This window comes from Misgurnus anguillicaudatus, chromosome 24 (assembly GCF_027580225.2).
Source record: "Misgurnus anguillicaudatus chromosome 24, ASM2758022v2, whole genome shotgun sequence".
Lineage (NCBI taxonomy): Eukaryota > Metazoa > Chordata > Actinopteri > Cypriniformes > Cobitidae > Misgurnus > Misgurnus anguillicaudatus.
The window spans coordinates 19,933,383-19,954,650 of record NC_073360.2 but is presented as its reverse complement, the minus strand read 5'-3'; the positions used below and the strand labels follow the sequence as shown (position 1 = coordinate 19,954,650).

The window sequence follows — 21,268 nt, the reverse complement described above, 5'->3', positions numbered from 1 at the left end:
TAAAGCATGGTTTTGTTGTTGTTAACGTATAAGTAATGTTTTTTGGTGTATTGCTTTACTTCAAAAATACATGATTAAACTATGGTCAGTGTAGCAAACCATGCAATGTAAAAAAAATAATAATACAGCCAATTCAACATACTATTTTAAGTTTTGACTTCTGAGAAGTTGACATAACTTATAAAAAACAAGTTGAAATTGTTTAACCCAATTTGTAATGTTGGTTTTAACACTTCAATAATGTTGAGTACAGAAGTTTTGATTATTTTTAAGACTGCACTGCCATTGCATGAATTTATGAGTATTTTGTGCACCGTTCATAGAAAATATTTATCTGGTTTATGATGCAACAAGCTTGCATGACATTTTATCCAGAGTACCGTATTTTCCGGACTATAAGTCGCTTAGGAGTATAAGTCGCATCAGTTAAAAACGCATTTTGAAGAGGAAAAACATATATAAGTCGCACTGGACTATACGTTGTGTTTATTTAAATAAAAAATAATCCAAGCTGAAGAACAGACATTTAATCTGGAAAGGCAAGTTATTCAACTAAACAATAGCACAGAACAGCAGGCTGAATAGATACGTTATTTACACGATACACAATAGCATAGTGAACATACCTGAGAGGCTGAATAGGCTAAATTAACACGATAAGCCAAATCAAGTTCAAAAAGGTCCCAAAGTCATTCCACAATCACTGAATCCATTGAATTACATAAATACAGGAGCAGTATAGAGCGGATTCTCGTGTCTGTAGACGGTAATGTTTTTTCTTGGTTCATATGAAATCATTTTGAAGTATAAGTCGCACCTGAATTAAAATTCCAGGACCCGCCGAACTATGAAAAAAGTGTGACTTATAGTCCAGAAAATCCGGTAATAATTTTTACATAAAATGACAGCATAATAAAAAAAAACTTCTGAACTGGTAAGCAGAAGTTACATTCAATGCATGCACTTTTGGGTCATAAACATTTTTTGTAGCACAAAATTGCAAAAAATGAAACCAAAGTGATCAGTACAAAGATTTCATCATTACGATTTTATTTCCAGGTTTTGCATCAGCTTCCAATCTTGATGGATATAAATTCTTAGCTTTATACAGTCATCAAACTAAGGAGTAACTGCAGACCAGGAGAGGCTGAGCTCCATCGACTCTTCATCTCAGCAGAAGGGTCTCAGGGGCCGATGAATCAGTCTGGGGCTCTAAAAGGAATGTCTGAGAGGAAAACCACCTCTTCATCTACTGCACGGGCTGAGTTTTCCATGCAAGACTATGTAGAGGAGACTGAATCATAAAGCTTTTGTCCGGTTCATACCGAAGCCTACAGCAACAGGCAGCTTAAGAGTTTTAACAGGGAGATGCAAGCATGCGAGAAACTTGGAAAACACTAAAAAGAAAAATAAATATATACTGGGATTTAAAAAAAAAAAGATAAAACAAAACCATAATACATTAGTTAAAAAAAGTTTCCTTAGCTTTCTCATCTTGTGTTTATTACATACATATATATATATATAAACACACAGCTTTATACATTTTGGTATAGGTCTCTCTCTATAGCTAGGACTGCTGGGAAAGGACTGGGCTGCCCAACGTTTGTTAGAATGACGACATGCTACCAGGCTGAGAGAAGACAGTCCATCTTCCCTAATTGACGAGTGCTGACAGAAGCGATAGGCCTTGTTAGAATATTTCCCTCATTTTTGGATGGAGGTGTTCAGCAGGAAGACAGGCTTATATGGAGAATGTTATTGATGGAAGCACTGCCCATTTCATCACAGGAGCCAGGAACTTCTGCCGCTTTATTTCTTATCTGCAGGAGAAATATGATGTAGATGGACCAATTGAAAAACGAGCCATCCATGTAATGTTTGGGAATTTTTTTTTTTTCATTTTTATAGTCGGCTGTTACCTCTGCTCTCATCTGTATCTGTGCTGGGCCCAAGTGGCCTTTGGCGAAGAAGATTGTAATACTTTGTTTCCATCTCCTGAAATAGATTATCAATGTATTAGTCTTCCTTTAAGTGATTTAAACTACTGCTGCACATTGAAGGAACTCAGAAACTCCTAACTGGTACAGCATTGCGTTAGCAGTCCAAAGGTTGTGGGTTCGAATCCCAGGTAACAGATGATAAAATGTATACTGTAAGTTGTTTTGGATAAACATGTCTGCCAAAGGTATAAATGTTTGTTAACTAAGCGATACAGCTTAAAAGCCTTATCAATGATTAATGATTGGTTTCATACTTAATAGATTTGCTGACTGACATTTTAAGAGGTCTAAACAGCAATTGTGGTCATACACATTTAGTTTTCATAGTGTTTTATGCATTTCACATAAAACCAAAAATTGCATTCATGTTATAGATTTGTGACCCTGGTCCACAAAACCAGTCATAAGTAGCACGGTATATTTTTGTAGCAAGTGTCAACAATATTATTATCAATATTTTATGCCAAAAATATAACATTGTATGCAATTTGGCTACCGAAACAGCTACTTTACATTTAATAGAGCAAATAAAATCTAAAATTGAAAAATGAGGAAGGATTTGTTGGGGCTATATTTTTAGATATACGTAAAGCCTTTGATAACGTTAATCATACAGTTCTCCTTTCTAAACTGTCTACATTTCAATTTTCACCTGAAGCTTTAGCATGGGTATCCTCATACTTATTAAATATAGAACAATGTGTAAAAATTAAAAGGGGTTAAGTCCTGTAATTTGCATTATACAATGGGTGTACCCCAAGGATCAGTACTAGGTCCCTTACTATTTAGTTTATATATGAATGATCTCCCGCAACAGTGTGAAGGGATACAAGTAAAAATATATGCTGATGATACCATTATTTTTACACATTCAAAAGCAGCAGAATTAGCAGCTGAGAAGTTAAAAGCTGATATAGAAATTATTACACAGTGGCTGGAACAGTCATGTCTTAGCTTAAACTAGTGTTGGGCGATATGCCCTATTTTCAGATCGTCCTATCGTCAGCCTGTGAGATCGGCGATACACGATATTATCGGGGGGGGGGGGGCGTGGCAGTAGTTTACTCTTTTTTTATTTGTTAATTTTTACTCATTATAACAAGTCACTTGATGGGTGGACAAAAAAAAACAAGACGTAACACCGTCATGACCGCAACCTTCTTAAAACTGATGCCATTAAAGCGAGCGCGTCATTAAAACCCTAACCATGATTACTTAATTAATAACTGTAAAAACATGCATCTGCGCACGCACACACACGTGCGCGCACATACAAACAATTCAATGCATTTATTTAGTGCTGTTGCAGAAGTCTACACGTGTCAAGCAGTGGTGCTCTCATGAGCTGCCTTTTTAAACGCATCGGTCCAGCGGAACGCGATCATATTTTAAACACAATCATATATTAAACACGAGGGACGTGTTGCTACAACTCATTGAAATGCATATCATGAACAGGATTAATACCTAGTGATCTGACTTCGGACAGAGCGCAGCTTTCTGCACGTACGCGAGAGTGAGAGAGAGGCGCTAATATGCAGCGGGTCATATTTTAAACAAAAAGTAAAGTTTGCATTAGCTCGCATGAAACGCATTAAACTGAACAAATAAGGATTACTACTTTAGTTTATGTTTAGACTTCGGACAGACGCGAGAGCGCGTGCACGTGACGTGAGACAGAGAGAAGCGCAGCTGCTCATGACGCGGCGTGCTGGATTTAGTGGTAGAAGGAGACCAAGACGCGCGCATTAAGTGCAGGTACGTGCAAGAAGGAATACTCTCTTTACAAGCTCTCCGCGTAAAGTGAAGCCCACAAACCCTCATGTGAGGAAAAGCATGCATTGTCGGTGTTAATATAAAACTATGATGATAATAATAATAACCATTTGCCAACTATCGTCTTGACTATCGCCATGAAAGCCTGCCATTGGCGATATGTCTGAAGATCGTTGATACACGATACTATCGTCTATCGGCACAACCCTAGCTTAAACATCAGTAAAACAAAAGGATTTTTTTATCAAAAACAAACATTATGGGGCGGTTTCCCGGACAGGGATTAGACTAGTCCTAGACTAAAAAAAATGTAAGAGCTGTCCAAATTGAAAACAACTTGCACTAACATATCTTAAAATACATCAGTGCCCTTTGTTTTGCCTCAAAATGCACACAGGTAATGTTTTAGTAAGGCATGTTTGTTAAAACTAGTTAAACTAAGGCCTGGTCCTGGATTAAGCTAATCCCTGTCCGGGAAACCGCCCCTATATCTCTTGATATACTGTATCTATTAATGGTGAAAAGATAGAAATAGTAAATGAGCTCAATTATCTTGCTATTATATGGGACTTAAATCTCAATTAAAAAAAGTAAAGAAAATGGTGAGGAAAATTAAACACAATATGGCAAACTTTAGACAATGTTTTTCTTTTGATTTAGCTAAGGCTCTTATGCATGCTACAATCTTGTCTCACATGTCTCATTGTTTGGGGTCGAGCTGGTGAAACTGTTATTAAACCCTTAAAATCTCTATATAAACAGACATAAAAAAATTTAGATAAAAACCTTATCATTTTCATTCTTGTAGGATTATAGGGAAACATAATTTTTTAAACTTTGCCAATTTTAGACTTTAATCAAGTTTGTGTATGGTTCATAAAATCCTAAATGGTCTGGCTCCTTCTATATTACGTGACTTTATTCAACTTCACTTATGAGTGATTGTCTGGTTCCCTTTCGGCGTTCCACATTTGGACTATCATCTTTTGCAGTGAAAGCCACTAAACAGTGAAATGCCCTACCAGAAGATATTAAAGGGTGTAAAGCTCATGGTCTTTTTAAATTGAAGTTAAAATCTTTTTTTAAATTGAACCAATAATGTAACCTTTGAGATTGTTGTTGTTAAATTGATCTATTTATTTATGTTTTTATGGCCCTGACAGTATGTGTGTATATATTTATTTATTGTATGTGAACATGGGTATTGTCTGTGTAATGTTATGTTGACCAGTCTAAAGGACTACAGATGAAAATTAGCCCTTGGCTAAATCCGGTACAATACATGAAATGGAATTTTATGTAAATATTGTGCATGGTCCCATTATACACAAATAAAACCCCCCCAAAAAAGTCTTATACAAAAATTTATTTATTCAACTTTAGATGATGTATAAATATCGATTTCCAAATATTGACTCTTATGAGGTTTTGTGGTCCAGGGTCACATTTATCAGTAGCCTATGTGTGTTCCCAGGGATCGAACCCACAACCTTTGTGCTGCTTACAATCATATATTGCCCAGCCCAAAAAATGGTATGATCAGACTGACCCTGAGATGGTTGAGGTTGGCCTGCAGGCAGCGAAGATGCGATAGGACCTGTCTGCTGAGGCGAGACGTGCTGCCTGAAGAGGGCGAGGAAAACTTGAGGCTGATGCCCGAATCTGCAGCACAGCTGTGGGCCAAACTCGACTCCTTCCTGCCAACCTGAATATCGTCATCGGTGCTGCTCTCCCCCGAACCTCCGTACCCCTCCAGAACAAGGTAAGCTGCTACGGGACAAATATCAGCTACATCAACCACCTTCCTTCAGTGTATGAGCTTTACATTCATAATGTTTCTGATTCATAATCGCTGTAAGTTAACAATGTTCAACTTTTGCCCACTTCTTTAAACTTCATCAGGCAACTTAACAGTTCCTATTATTTCTTGGAAATGATTTACTTTATACCATTTACCATTTTTTTAAATGGTCTTTTTGTTCTTAATTAATAGAATAGTAAGTGACATGAAACAATAAAGAAAAGAGTAGAAAATGAACTGAGCTGGATTTAAACTCGCCCACACGAGCAAGTTAAATAACCTTTAGGTTACATCAAACAGCAGATACTTTTTTATTTAATGAGGTATTTTTTTAAATAAAAACACATACTATAAAATAAGATAATCTCTCTACTAAGTGATGCCCGAACCTCTTTTAACAATACAAGCCATTAAACAAAACATGCTTTTGAGTCAAACACACTCACCGTAGTCCTCTGGACACTCATAGAAACCCGTGTCTCCGGAGATGTAGTCCTGAGCTCGGCTAGGGGTTCGAATAGAGCTGTGCTCCACTGGCGTTCGAAGCGATGTGGTCCTGAGGAGACGGCTGCCGGCCGATCGACCCAAACACCCGCCCTCGTCCTGAGCCATCAGCTGAGTCACCAGAACCTGCTTCAGCGCTGCCACTAAAACAAAATCATTTCACATAAATAACAGAGTTAGTAAAAATCCACAAGGCAAAAATTAGAAAAATTGTGACTGTGTTTGTGAAATCCAGGTTTAAGTCTTAATCTAATTAGGAGATTTGACTTCATATACTTTAATATCAACTCTGTCATATTAAAGGGGTTATATTATAAAAAATATTTTTTTGGTGTCCCCAAAGTGCATATGTGACGTTTTAGCTCAAAATACCCCACATATAATTTATTATAGCAAGTTAAAATTGCAACATTGTAAGTGCTTCAAAAATGTGCAGTTCCCTTTCAAGGGAACAATGCTTTGCTATGGCGACGCAGCGTCTCATTCCCTTCTCACCGTGGGGGTTCACACCAGCCGCCTTTGAGGTGTCAAAATCGCGTCTACCGCGCGTAGTTTGCCTCTTGAACAGTTTGAGTGTACTCACTTCATTCGCGCGTGAAATTCTAGTCATCAAGACATTCACATGGAAATTTGTGTCATGGGAGGGGCTTCTGCGACTCCGCTCGCTTTCTGTAATCACGTCATTACTAAAGCAAGCACCTGATTGGTTAAATTTTTCAACTTGCGCGTTTGCCGATCAATTTCGCGGCATACACGTGAATGAGGCGGAATCGCGTCCACCGTGCTGCGCTTAACACCTCATTCGCGCCGCGAGACCTCCAGACACACGTCAACGCCTCTTCACATTGACTTAACATTGAAATCACTTGCTCTTGATGCCTCTACCGCAGCTGGTGGAAACTCAGCATTAGGGAACCAGGGTTACATATGTAACCGAGACGTTTTTGGGTGTGTCCTTTTAAATACAAATGAGTTGATGACATGCAAACACTGATTGCCATGTTGAAATTGAAACTCAATTGTGCTGTCAATTATTTTTTCTTTCTCTCTGCACTAAAAGGCAGTGCTGTGGTTGGATTAAGGGGTGGTATTATTGTATTAAAGTTCACGTAACACACGCTGTTTCTGCATTTCTGATGTTAATCTGGAGGACCTATAGGGTAGTATGACATCCTTTATATCTCCGAAGAGTCTTTAGTTTAATCAGATTTATAAAAGAAAGATTAGCTTTACCGAATATTTCCGATAACGTACGAAAAAATTAAGGAGGAGTTACTACCGCGGGATGAGCGAGTACGAGTCATGCAACACTACAACACTTTTAACTTATGATTCACTACATGTTCGTGTCATTTATATAATATGCACGCGCCTATTTCCAACATAAGACAGAAGTCTTACCGCATGCAACTCGTGACCCGGTTGGGAAAATCCAGCGCATCAAACACACATGCAAAACTCCGCTGCTACCGCGGATAATAAACTATATCCATTGTTTCCATAAGGCTGGATTTCTTCTCCTTACATCAAATAATACACTTCTTCTTTTGTGCCATTGTTGAGTTTTGAAATTAAACAAAGCTGAGTGGCGTGATAAGATGTTTGCAAGCTGTAGCATCTCCCGCTGATTGACAGGTGGGCGGGGTTTTCCGGAGGAAGTGCCCATATAAAGAAGTGATACGTATAGAAAACCCCAGAAACGTCAGTTGGACCTGTAATCGAAAAAAACTTTCCGAAACTTGTACCAACCCTGGCGAAATACTACCAACTGCTTTTTTGACACTTTGCCTACGTTTAGCATGAGGAAACAACTCTATAACTGTGTTAATAAGTCAGAATGCTTGAAATAGCATTGAACCCCCCCTTTAAGACTCGTTACCCATGTCACAAAACAGGAGAAATCTGAATGACGTAATTTTTCACATGCTTGAAGAGATTGGTTTACCAAAAACTAAGTTACTGGGTTGTTCTTTTTCATGTTTTCTAAGTTGATAGAAGCACTGGGGACCCAATTATAGCACTTAAACATGAAAAAGTCAGATTTTCACGCCAAGACCCCTTTAAAGATATCAAGGTTATATTTTCCCAGAATATTTTATGTACAAAACAGTAAATGACTTCAGCTGGGTTTTCACAAACAGGGTCACAATTCAGCTCAAAACAATCAGCCTAAACTATTCAAGAGTTTCATTTGAAAATGCAAATTCAATTTATTTCAGCCGAACACAATGCCTTTAGTAAGCACAAGATAATACAGGTCTTCTATTGTTAGATCCTAAACTAATTAAAGACACTTGGAAAAGAAATGTCTCGAAGGTATTTTAATTAATAAGGGCGGTCATTCTTTGGACCTGGCGAGCCATTGAGGCTACTCCTGCCATCCACACCAGAAAAATGCCAAAACAATTATGTAATCGGGCATTGTTAAAATATCTGCCAAGTGCAGTAGGGAGTTTTATGTGAAACAGAGCAAACTTCAACGTCTTTTTCCTCCACTTTGTAAGCTAATGCAGTGTAGAAATGATGCCTTACGGGTTCTCAATGCCTCTTCTGCTTTAGATGAACAGGTGATAGAGTCTGCCTCCCTGCCGTTTAACAGTTCAGAGTCCAGATATGAGCCGTCCCTGCCAGCGGTTTGGATTTGGACCTGGTCCTCTTCTCCAGGGCTACAGTCAGGAATGCAGTCCCGCAGGGCCGCCGATGGGGAAAAATCACTGTCTTTCTCTACAAGGAGATGATGAAGGGTCGAGTTAGTGGGTATGGTGCCAATCAACTCGCTTTTAGATTCAGAATAACGATGTGCGTGGCTACCTGTCGACTGAACGCTTCCCGTGGAGATGCGGTCAGATGCTTTGCTCAACTCGATACTGTCTCTGTCCCCACTACAGTGCAGATAAACAGGTATATAATATAAAAAGCATAGTGTATCGCAAATAAAAAAAATAAAGCTGAGGTTATTGGATTAACTTACTCGTTTTGAGGTAAAATAATGACGCTGTCTCCTTTGGCCTTTACGACATCTACCCTCTGACTGATCTGTCCCTGCCACCTGATGTAACCGGAGACATGACATACAAACTGAAATGGGGTCTGTGAATGAGATCAGACAGACGGATAGCTGGAGGAAAGGGTTCAAGCACTTACATTCTCTGATCGGTCACCGTTTGGCCCATCAGCTCGTAGATCTGAGCGCCGTTTTCCGACATGGAGATCACAAAGAATGACCTGTTGTCTGTGAAAACATGAGAAGCGTATAAAGGAAAAGTCTTTGAATTGAATATATGTTGGGAGAGAAGAATATTACTTTGCTATGGATTGAACACAAGCAAGGAGAAAATGCTTTGTATGTATGAAAGTGAAGAGCGAGGCTTACCTGTCGCCACCGATCGCACACCGAGAACAGTGTTGAGCTTGATGATAGGACTGAAGATGTGTTTGGTGTCTGCGGTTCCTGCCAGGTTCTTACTGTGACATTTGAGTATTAGACGGTCGTCCTGCTTCTGCAGAAGTACCAGGATGTCTTCCAGGAGTAAAGTATGCAGCTCTGATACACACAACAAGATCATAATACCAATATCATCATAAAGCTCATAAAGTAAGGAATATACAGTAACTAGATATAATACAACTAGATAGATGTCAGACTTAAAGGATTTGTTTTAAAGCTTTTTTCTAAAAAGAGGTTTGTTAGGACAGTTTGCCTGAGGTTATGTTGTAGATAATGTTCAGTTAAAATGATCTGTTCGCTTTATATGACCTCAATATTTCATCAGATGCTGCAGGGATTATTTTTGCATTGTCTGTATTTTCTTTTCAAATAGATGGCACCTGTGAACTTGCACTTTATGATTCACCAAAGCCTAAGATTTTAGCTTAAAAATGTTCTTGTTCTACTAAAGATAAAAGTTGCCTACAACTTGGATGGCCTGAGGGTGAATAAATTAACAGCAAACTTTAATTATTATGTGAACTATTTGCTTTAAAAAAAAAAAAATGTATATCTTTGCAGATTCTACTTGGTTGGACATCTTTATATGAAGAGTTCAGATGCAAAACCCTCTAAGAGCGTCTGACATGTTTTCTTGTAAATGAGCATTTTTTTAATCAAACTCTTATGTTTAAATTCAGTAATTTCACTTTAATGGAAATAAAAAATGATTAGTCAGCAAGTGAAATGTCTTACTTTCAAAAATGTAAATTTTATTGGTATATAACAAATTAACTTCTGCAAAAACCCCTAAATGCATGCAAGCTTTTTTTGGCCAAGTAAACATTTTCAAAAAATCACTAAAGATGCAGCTGTGATCCATCTCACTGCCACATTTGTGTTGTATTCAGGTCCAAGTACTCACATGGGACTGCAAGTTTGAATGATGCATGATCGTTTTGCACATCGTTATTCTTCCAACTAATCTTTTGTGCACTTAAGAGGACTTTGCTGAAGAAAATCTGCATTTAATGGATTCTGACAACAAAGCGACATTTCTAAAGGCCTGAGCCCGGAATTAAGTGGATTTTAAGTGAAGGTATTTGATGAACACAGAATACTTGCCGAGAACCATAATCTCCAGGGATTGTTCAGCAACCGTAACTATTATGGTGCGTTCAGACCAGCCGCGGTAGAGGCGTCAAGCGCGAGTGATTTCAATGTTAAGTCAATGTGAAGTCGCGGCGCGAATGAGGCGTTTAGCGTGGCGCGTTAGACCCGATTCCGCCTCATTTGCGCGTCTAGTTTGCGCGAATGGTGCAAATTGAGCATTGCCGTGGGAAACACGCGAGTTGAAAAATGTGAACTTTGGCAGAAAAACGCGGCACGTTAACCAATCAGGAGCTTGCTCTAGTAGTGACGTGATTACAGAAAGCGAACGGAGTCACAGAAGCCCCTTTCATGATGCAAATTTCCGTGTGAATGTCTCGATGACTAGAATTTCACACGCGGCTTTCAGGCATGAATGATGAGAGTAGACTCAAAATGTTCTAGCGGAAAACTAGACGCGAATTTTACGCCTCAAACGCGGCTGATGTGAACTCACGGTTAGACCGAAAATAGAAAAAAAATAGCACTCGTTTGGTCGAACAAGAGAAAAGACCAAATATTAAAAAAGATGCAGCAATGCAGTAAACATGTTGATAAAAGCATTTCAAAGTGTCTGAGAAAGATGCGAAAATATACAGCACTACAAGTTTCATTTATCATTTAAAATCAAGACATCTTGAACTTGTCTTGCAACCAGCTTATGAGAAAAACACGGAAGCAATCCTGAGTATTTGTCTTTGAATGCATAAGCACAGAGAACAAGAGACTTTAGCTTTTTATCTCATGCCATAGAACGACGAAGAGCTTCAGCAGTATGTAATAAAAACTTCATAGAACCAATGAGAAACATGCTTATATTAAACGAGAAATAAAACGTTTATTAACAATAAGCTTTTTGTTAAGACTGCTTTGTTGAGCACTTTTTCCTTGGTCTTCTCCTGTCAATCTTTCTCTCTCCCCGTTTGCTCATGCTTGACCGTGCATGCAGGCATTTATGTGAAATAAATAGACATTCTGAAAATGTAACTTGTACAATGGTGAGAAAAATGGGAAAATAATTAGGAAAATAAAAAAATCAGTTTTCGGTATTTAGCTGAGTTTTTAATTTTATTCAGCTTTGCCCAAGAATTTTCCTTTCGATGCATCCCTAATCATCAAATGACAGAGGTGGCGTTTAGTGGCTTTTGAATCTAACACAGTGAAACACATACATTCTCACTACAAGTCTGAAAGCAGTGTCTTACCAATAATTTTGTTATTGTTAACTTTCCAGGACAGAGGACCCTCATGAACCATCTTCCGTTTAGTGACATCCAAATTCTGAAAATGACAAATGACAACCAATTTATTTTACAGGCCACAAACAACCAGCTACGCACATAACATAAAATATGCAATGTCGTGTTGTTATTCAGAGGTTCAGACTGAGCCATCTTGATGTTGCCCTTATAAAACCCACATAAGATATAATAATTTTGATTGGTTGATTTGCATGACAGGAAGCGCTCATGTCCTGCACCATAACTCAAGTACAGTACAGTCTGCCAAGACAGCAAATAAGTTAGATTAGGACTAACCTTGAACTCTGAGATCATTGGGTTCTCGCTTTGCTTTAGAGAAGAAAGGTCCAGTCGTCGCTGGTAGTCCTCCAGTCGCTGTCAGAGATATAAAAATTAAATTTATGCAGCAGAATCTATTAACATTCAACTTCTCCTCAACCTCTTGCCATCATTTAATGATTCTCTGTGAGAAGTCACCAAGAAAACGTAATAGCCTTAAAGGTGACGTGTGTAATTCTTTCATTGGTAAAATACATTCTCCTTTCCCAGTGAAATGTGTGGAGTTAGCTAAAGGCATTGACAGGACGATTTCAGAACATTTCTCTTTTAAACAACTTTAGATGTGAATTCGAGTATTAAGTCATTTTTTAAATTCAGTTTGGTGGAGCAGAGCAGAAAATCCACACTTCACTCTTAACTTTATAGGCAATAAAGATAGTGGAAAAGATTGAATTTTCTCAGCTAGCGCCTTTTAAACATTTATTAATTTTCTTATAAACCATCTCAGGCAGTTTACAGAAGGTTGGATCCTCTCTATTACCCCACCAACAGCAGTTCAGGATGATGTAAGACATCTCGGGCGCTTTTTGACCAAAAGACAGATACTGACAATCATTAAGTTCTTGTTTCCCAGTGCAACCTTCCTTGAAGCTGACCTGAGGCTATGAAGTCTGCCTTCCTCAGCTTGTCTGCTAAGCGGGGGAAAGAGTGGCGGCTCAATCGACTTGAACCCGCTTACCTGTTTGTTCTCGGACTCCTTCACGGACTGGTTGACGTGGTTGAGAATCTTTCGACAGCATTCGGCCGCTCGTCTCACTTTGTCTCTCTCCTCCGAGTCATCTGTTAGGTAGGACACACGTAAATGAATATACCAAATGCGCATGTGCAGAGACGCTATCAGATCCATACGAACATCCTGGCCAGCCAAATGCACTCTATTTCCTGCTTGCCACAGAGACTACAGCCAAGATGAATATGAAGGAAATCACCTCTTGTCTTAATCGGTAGTTATATTTTACATTTATTGCCTTTCTTTGAAAGGCCAAGAGAGCTACAGTTTAATAGATCTGCCAAATAATGTGTGAAAAGCTGCGAAAGTGTGCAGTATCCCCTTTATAACAATTGAGAATAATAATTAGGATTTAAGATCTGCCATAGCTCTACTTTACTAATGGTTGGTGTCAGGCCAGCGCTCTCTCTCTCTTTAAAAGGCAAACGCAGACACGTGGCTGTTCAGGATGGCAAACCTTCAGACTCTTTTACACGAAGTACTGAAAAGTATCATGTGGTCAGACCAAAAATGTGCATACTCAGCACTAACCTCCCTATTTGTGACCATGGATGACAAACTAGACGCAAGTTGCACAGGTGTATTTGAAAAAAAAAGATTTTTCTTTTATGTGAAGAATTATTAGTATATTAAGAGAAGACGTTCCCTAGCCTGGTCCAACCAGACTCTCGTACATTCATACGTTCCCAGCTTCCGGCTAGCAATGGCAAAACTTTATGCGACTCCTGCAACGCTCGCTCCAACTAGGCTACGAGAAGCATCAACAAAGGTTGCGCACTGTCGCAGTGGTGGTGACATGATGGGTCAAATGTCTTATGTTGCGCGTGTAATGGTAATTTAGACATACAAATATTGCACAAATTTTCATTCGCGCTACTACCCGCCCACACGGAGTTAATTATCCACCCGCATCCCCGCCCGTGAATGTCACAATCCACCCGTTTTAGACACTTTTATGACCCGTTGCAGGACTCTGGTCCAAGGTCATATTAAGATCTTATTTTCTATCATTGAATTGGATTGTATACAGGCATTCTGTTGGTAGAAACCTTGATGTCCACATACTGACATCACACAGTAAGAGACTGGTGTGCAAGTAGAATACCTGTGTACTTGGCAATGTTGTCCATCAGTAAAGGGTACTTGGTAAACCTCTGCATCTCTGCAGGGATGATGTCCTTTAGTTGTAGTCTTCGACACAGTCGATTGCTTTCAGCCTCCTGTGGATAACATGAAATTGAGGAGAATAGTGCATGCAAATATTTTAAATCCTCTCTAATCTAAAGCAAATTTACCTTTCATAAGGAAAATAAATTATGAACAGCGTATTTTAGCCTGGATTGGGTCATATAGTCAGAAGAAACCTTTCATTACAGTCCATCAGCTCAGCTTGTGTTAGCAGTGCAAAGGTAATGGGTTCAATCCCCAGGGAATAAAAAAATTTAAGGGCTGAATGCACTTTAGATACAAGCGTCTCTCAAATGCATAAACGTAAAGTAATGAAATGTTAGCATGGTAGAATAGCTAAATGATTCATGTTTTGATAAACCAACATCTGAGACATGTGTATATAATTGGTTACCTTATTCACAAATATTTTTGCATTAAACTACTTTTATTATTAATATGCTTGGTCAGAAAAAAAATCATACTGCTGCTTCCACTTATACACACACTGCAGGTAAAGTAAAGGGTAATACGACTCATTTTGCATATTTATTGCACCTTTATGTTGTAGTGCTTACACACTGGTTTTCTCAATGGACAGATTAGTGTGGTTGTTTTCAATGAACACGGCACTGTTGAGAGGTTGTTAAATCTTGTGCCTCGCTCTCCATCTTTCCTGCACCTCCTTTTACAACATGATGAAAACAGCATGCTCCCTCAAGACTTCAAACAATTAGGTCTTGCTTACTGTAGGTTAATGACCTTCTAACTTTAAGATAACCAAATCCTTTTGTATATCCTACAAATACAACCACATTCTTTGTCTGCGGTTTTCTCTCTGCTGATACCGATTATAGGCCAATATATTGCCACATCCATATTAAAAACATTTGGCCTCCCAACTGACTGAAACCTTTCAGCATAAATATCTATATTTTAAAGCATTCAAAAATTAAGCAATTCAGTTCCTATTAAGGAAAAATTAAGTTTGCTAAATGTTCTGTCTGATGTTGATTAACTATAATGAGGTAAATATGTATTTCTTCACTTATTAAAAATTTAGGTGGAATACAGTGGCAAGAAAAAGTATTTGAGCCCGTAGGAATAAACTGCTTTTCTACTGTGATTTGCCATAAAATGTGATCTGATCCTTAACTAGTTCACAACAAAATACAAACACAATGTGTATAAGCTGACAACACACAAATAATTCTAGATTCTTGTGGGGTTTTTTTTAAACACCCATTAACTCTTTCACCGCCATTGACGAGATATCTCGTCAATTAAGAGAAAACGCTTCCCCGCCAATGACGAGATTTACCGTCTTTCCGCAATACCGCTATTATCCATCCTCAACTTTTTAAACCCGGAAGTATTGCCCTATGGCAAGGGGCTGCATGTCTGTGTTTGTTTTAAAGATCGCTCTGAATGGGATCTCTATGAAAAGTCCGTCACAAAAATGGAATTATCTCTGCTTTTTGCTCAAAATGTGGTGTTTTTGCAGAAACCTACCCATATTCAAAAGCTGATTACAAAAGAACTGCTGAAGGTAGGATGAAACGGTTTTTTTTTTGTTTGAAAGCAGAGGGTCTGTTCTTTCATTTGGTATATTGTATGTTTATATATTTAAAGAACATTTTCTGGAAGGCATTAAACTTTGGTGAAAATCATGAAAAATGCTGGCTGGCAACTTTTTAAAAAAAACGCTGGCAGTGAAAGAGTTAAACATTCACACTGCTGGAGGAAAATGTAAGTGAACCCTTGAATTTATTAGCTTGTTGAAACTACTTTGGCAGCAAATACTTCAAGCAAGCACTTTCAGTACTTCTGAATCAGACCTGCACATGGTTCATGCTGTATATGGACAGCCACCCTGACATTATCCTGTAGGATATTTTGTTAAACTTGGGAATTTATTTTTCCCTTAACGATGGCAAGTGGTTAAGGGCCTGAGGAAGCAAAGCATGCCCAAACCATGATATTCCCTCCACCATACTTCACTTTTGAGATGATGCTTATTGTTGGTAAGCTGTACCCTGTTTGCACCATTGTATTTTTTCAGGAGAGCAGCGGCTTCCTCCGTGGTGTTCTGCCATAGACACCGTGCCTGTTTAAAGACTTACGTATGGTAGACTCATGAACACAGATGTGTGCCAGTTCCAATGATGTCATCAAATATTTGGCTGTCATTCGGGGTTGTTTCTTTACCTCATTGATGAGTCTTCATTGTGCTCTTGGTGTCGTACAGTCCCAAAGCGTCCCATATGTAGATTTTTTGTCAAACTAGACTGGTGAATTTCTAAAGTCTTTGAAACAACTTTGTAACCCTTTCCAGCTTTATGTAAAGCAACAAATCTTAATGGTAGCTTCTCTGAAAGCTCTTTTTGGCGAGGCATGGCTCACATAACCGTGTTCTTCTTGTGCAGAGCAAACTCCAAAAGTTTGAGGGGTTTTAATCAGTCAAAGTAGCTGTAGTCCACTTCTCCAAATGTATTATCTTAACCAGACTCCAGGGGCCTCATGTATAAAACTGTGCCTAGGATTCTTACTAAAAGTCTACGTACGCACAAAAGTCAAAAATGGCATACACCAAAAATTATGAAGACTTATAAAACAAAGCAATGTTCCCTTTATAAATCACAGATCACCTGAAAGTGTGCGTACATGAATCATCCTAATATCCCACCCTGCAAGCCCATTCTCCCATCAAGTTTGTTTTTTTAATAAATCACAACCTTTGCGTGGGAACTGGCGTACGCACGTTTCCAGCTCTGTTTTGTGCGTATGCATACTTTATACATGAGGCCCCAGGTGTGCTAAAACCCGACGCCAATTAGCTTTTTTGAGGTCATTAACTCAAGGGTTCACATACTTTTTCCACAAGCACTGGTTTTTTTTGGCTGTTCTCAGTAAAGACATGAAAGATCTGAATTTTTATGTCATTATTTTTAGACACATTATGTTTGTCAATACCCCTACTAAGAAGATCAGATCACATGACATTCCAAAAGGTTCACATACTTTTATATTGCCTCTGTATAAGCAAATCAGAATTTGCACAAATAAAGATACTGTGAAATATGCAAAAAATATGCCAGGAATCCTCAAAGTGAAGCACAGGAGGAGAAAACAGGGCAGCTGTGTTGAAGGGGAGTCTTGACCCACCTGCATAAAAGAAGTGAAACGCTGGTCCTTCTTCTGCCGAGATTTGATGAGCTCCAGGGCGAAGGGCTGGTTACTGCAAAAAGTGCCCACTGCTTGCTTGATCTTCTCCTCCTCTCCACCACTGAACTAAAAAACAAACCAGGGAGATCAGGGCCACACAGCAGGACGGCTGGCAGAATTACAGAGTGTCCATGGGTGGGTGGGACTATCACCACCCAAAGGAGGACTGCTAGAGCATACATCAGGGCCATTCATCTATTTTATCACATGTCTTAAAATAAAGATCTCATCCTTCAAGTGGATTGTAGTATGGGTGGTGTTGTGGATTTTAAAATACCCCTGTAGTCCATAATTTTCATTTAAACTTAAATGGCATATTTAACCTTCTACGACCCGAGCTTTGGTTTGTCTTTTTTTCAGATTTCTTCCAGCTATTTTGGGGTTAGGAATTACCAATAAATATAATAACCAAATGTTTTTCTTTGAACATGAAGCGGTGTAATTGTCAATGTTTGTGTACAACAGGTTCCAGTTACACAGAATTATAGAGCAAACAACAACAAAGGAGGTTAAACATATTTTTTGTGTGAAAATATTTTCTTCATTTTCTTCTTCTTTTGCTTCATTTAGCATACACATAATCATGAATATGTAAATGAGTCATTGCCTTCAGTCGAACAAACCATCTCAGACTAAATGATCCATCGGTCAACATGATTTGTTAAAACATGCTTGTGGTGTAGAAAACCACATTTTCACAACTGTCTTCAAAAAAATGCAGTGTTAAAATATTCAGCAATGCTGTTGACTGAGATGTTTAAATATGGTTTGTCTTAAAGCATATATTAAAAACATCACACAGACATATAAACAACATTAAAAACTCAGTTTTCACCACAGGGGGACTTTTGTGTGATGGTAATGATGTGTAATGGTAATGACGTGTTATGGTAATGACATGTTATGGTAATGAAGATTTTTAATTTCAGGACTTCAATTAGCTACATACTTTAAGTCCAAATAGCTGGCAGTCAGTTAACTTCGACTGTTGTTGAAACTGACTTTCCGAATTCGTAAAGACAGCCAATAAAGCTACCGTCAGATTATCATAAATTTAATTACATTTCTGATCTTTAAACTGTCTGTCTGATGCCCTGGCAGACATCCTCTGTCACATTACTCATTTTCATTACAAGCAAATGTAGCACCTAAGGTGAATGGCTGTCAGATCGCATGTTAGGAACTTATTTTTGCTACGAAGTTATGCTTGACGCGTCCAGTTTTGCGTGGCGGTGTGCACAGCATATTTTTTGTAACTGAGCGCATCAAACAATCCGAAAATGACCAATCTCAAGGCAACTCTGGTCGAGCAGGCACCTCTGTGACTTATCTCTTTGATCAATCCATGCAAAACAATGCATAGACTCTATCTGACACTTTTAAAGTTTGGAAAGTTTGCTAGATAAAACAAGAACTCATTCACATAGGATTCAGAATTATTGGCTTATATTTGTATTCATTGTACCACTAGACAAAGAATAAAATGTCCGTATTGTTTGTTTGATAAAAATGCTAATGAAATGTTTAATAAAGACATATTCAAGAGATTGTTGTTTAATGTATGTTCTTATATTTATATATTTATGTTTCAAGTTTCGAGTATAAACGCCTTGTCCATGCGCAAGGCGTGAGTATAAACAAAACTTTACATGATTGATTATTATCATTTTTTTTAATCATTATTTATCATTGAGACTGCAGACATAGAATAAAATAAATAAATAAAAAGATTATAAAACAATAGGAAACCAATTAAATAGGTAATATGATGTTTAATTATTTTTAAATAATTTCTAAAATATTTTTTTTTAATCCAAAATCAAATACAGAATAAACATGCGTTCTTACCCAAGACAGTAAATCATCTCCTATATGGTCAATGACTGATATCTCGTATTTCTTGCGTATTGCAGTCATATGATCCGCTATCCTCACTGAAATAAAAGAAAGCACAAGTGAGAATTAAAAGTGATGAGACCCCAGTTACAGTTTTTGTTGAGATGATGCACGACATACCGTGCAGTTGGATGATTTCCTCCAGGTTGGTGAATATGTTTTTGATGTCAGCAGGGGGCAGTATGTTGTCTTTCGTGAGTTTTTGGTAGAAAACGCTGTCTAGGACCTTCAGCATGCGCACGTGTGCTCGTTCGGTATAGAGTAACTCTGAAAAGATCAGCAAGGGTTAATTCAATAACATCAGAACATCTGTTGAAGTACAATCTCATTTATGTAAACAAAATAATTTTGAGTTTAGTCTCGAAACCAACAGATTGCGCTTCGTGCATTAAATCTAAACGTCTGAAGTGCACCTGTGTGATGTATGGAAGTGTACGGAGAACATTACGAACTCATTTATGACTTCTTGTCGTTTGATCTCGTGGGGTGTCAGGCCTGCTAGAACTTCACGCCCCACCAGCTGCTGCCAGTTTGGAGGATCAACAGAGTAAACATCACTCCCCTGATCATCTTCACTCTGCAGCTCTTCAAACCTGTGAGAGACAGACAGAAATGGTCTATTAACCCTTTCATTAACCCTTAATATGTCTCTCTATCTGAATGTGGGCTAAATGTGACTGCGTGATAAACAGGTATGCACAAGACAAGTTGCATTAATAATCTGTGTATTATACACATGCATGAACGTGATTTTCGTTTTCTCCATTTTATACTACAAACAGCAAAGTGAAAAAGATGTGACATGAATGGAAAGCTGTATGGATGGTAGGGACAAGAGTGATTGAAAGCAGCCAGTGACCAGTACCTTCTTATCAGTTTAGGTGTGCCCACATCGAGGAGTCTGTAAAACAGTACATACTTGCTCAACTTCACTGCCACAAAGTGCAGACTAAGGTAAGTAACTAGATCAAAGCTGATGCCGGTGACGTTTTAGAGCTCAGCATTTAATAACATAAAGTCAGAACAGAAGCCGAAATGTACAATGTTAGTAAACAGTTTGCAGTAGCACAACATTAACGGGGATGTTTTGTTGCACCTGTCTCCTTCTCTGTCATCATCTAGTTGGTCCATGTTATCTGGGATGTAATCACAGGGCGGGTAGATGCTGTCCAGCACATCTCCAGCTTGAAGACCGTCACTTAGCCGTGGAACCACTGCAGGTGGGCTCATACCTGAGGACACAGATGATCCAGACTAAGAAAGCACAACTATATATTTGGCTGGATTATCCTTTCAAGGCCACACATGTGTTTTCGGTTTACATGGTATCTAATTGATACAATGAGAGCTTTAGAGAAAGAAGTATATATAACATAAATTTTACATAAATATGGAAATGTACGGAGCCCCTAAGGGGACATGGAGAAAAAATAAATAAAGGTTAGTTTCGTGAAACTTTTGCGCTCGCACGTGAAAGCAATAGTTTTACGTGCGCACGCGATAGTTTCACGTGCGCACGCGATAGTTACACTAAACTGTAAAAAAAATTCTGCACATGAAGGTTTCGCGTGAGCACATGAAACTAAACTTTAGATTTTTTTTACTCCAATGTAACCTTAGGGACTCGGTACAAATGTATATACACATGTAAAAATTTCTTACATTTACAGTCGTGGCCAAAAACATTAGCACCCTTGGTAAATATGATCAAATAAGGCTGTGAAAATTCATCTGCATTGTTAATCCTTTTGATTTTTCATTAAAAAAAAATCACAAAAATGTATTCTTTTATTGGATAATAAGAATTTAAAATGGGGGGAAATATGATTATGAAATAAATGTTTTTCTCTAATACACATTGTCCAAAATTATTAGCACCCTTTTATTCAATACTTTTTAAAACCTCCATTTGCCAGTTTAACAGGTCTAAATTTTCTCCTTTAATGCCTGATGAGGTAAGAAATCACCTAACAAGAGATCAGAGACCATTCCTACATCCAGAATCACTCC

At 38.3% G+C, this 21,268-nt stretch overlaps 1 protein-coding gene across 8 annotated transcripts in view; it reads right to left on the bottom strand.

The window, feature by feature from the left end:
* Positions 1-1,033: 1,033 nt before the first annotated feature.
* arhgef12a (Rho guanine nucleotide exchange factor (GEF) 12a) overlaps positions 1,034-21,268 on the bottom strand; it is a 76,862-nt gene continuing 56,627 nt past the window's right edge. For 6 of the 8 annotated variants that reach the window (XM_073863250.1, XM_073863254.1, XM_073863247.1 and 3 more), the window contains 19 exons: positions 20,355-20,490; positions 20,124-20,159; positions 19,713-19,851; positions 19,379-19,526; positions 19,211-19,296; positions 17,303-17,428; positions 14,076-14,190; positions 12,920-13,020; positions 12,199-12,276; positions 11,866-11,941; positions 9,458-9,628; positions 9,229-9,316; positions 9,056-9,133; positions 8,896-8,966; positions 8,617-8,808; positions 6,027-6,227; positions 5,329-5,549; positions 1,923-1,998; positions 1,034-1,823 (listed from right to left, as the gene is read on the bottom strand). In XM_073863250.1, the coding sequence (XP_073719351.1) occupies positions 1,813-1,823; positions 1,923-1,998; positions 5,329-5,549; positions 6,027-6,227; positions 8,617-8,808; positions 8,896-8,966; positions 9,056-9,133; positions 9,229-9,316; positions 9,458-9,628; positions 11,866-11,941; positions 12,199-12,276; positions 12,920-13,020; positions 14,076-14,190; positions 17,303-17,428; positions 19,211-19,296; positions 19,379-19,526; positions 19,713-19,851; positions 20,124-20,159; positions 20,355-20,490 (2,150 nt within the window). In that variant the 3' untranslated portion in view covers positions 1,034-1,812. The remainder of the gene's footprint in view (positions 1,824-1,922; positions 1,999-5,328; positions 5,550-6,026; positions 6,228-8,616; positions 8,809-8,895; positions 8,967-9,055; positions 9,134-9,228; positions 9,317-9,457; positions 9,629-11,865; positions 11,942-12,198; positions 12,277-12,919; positions 13,021-14,075; positions 14,191-17,302; positions 17,429-19,210; positions 19,297-19,378; positions 19,527-19,712; positions 19,852-20,123; positions 20,160-20,354; positions 20,491-21,268) is intronic. The other 2 variants (XM_073863249.1, XM_073863251.1) reach the window with 2 other exon arrangements.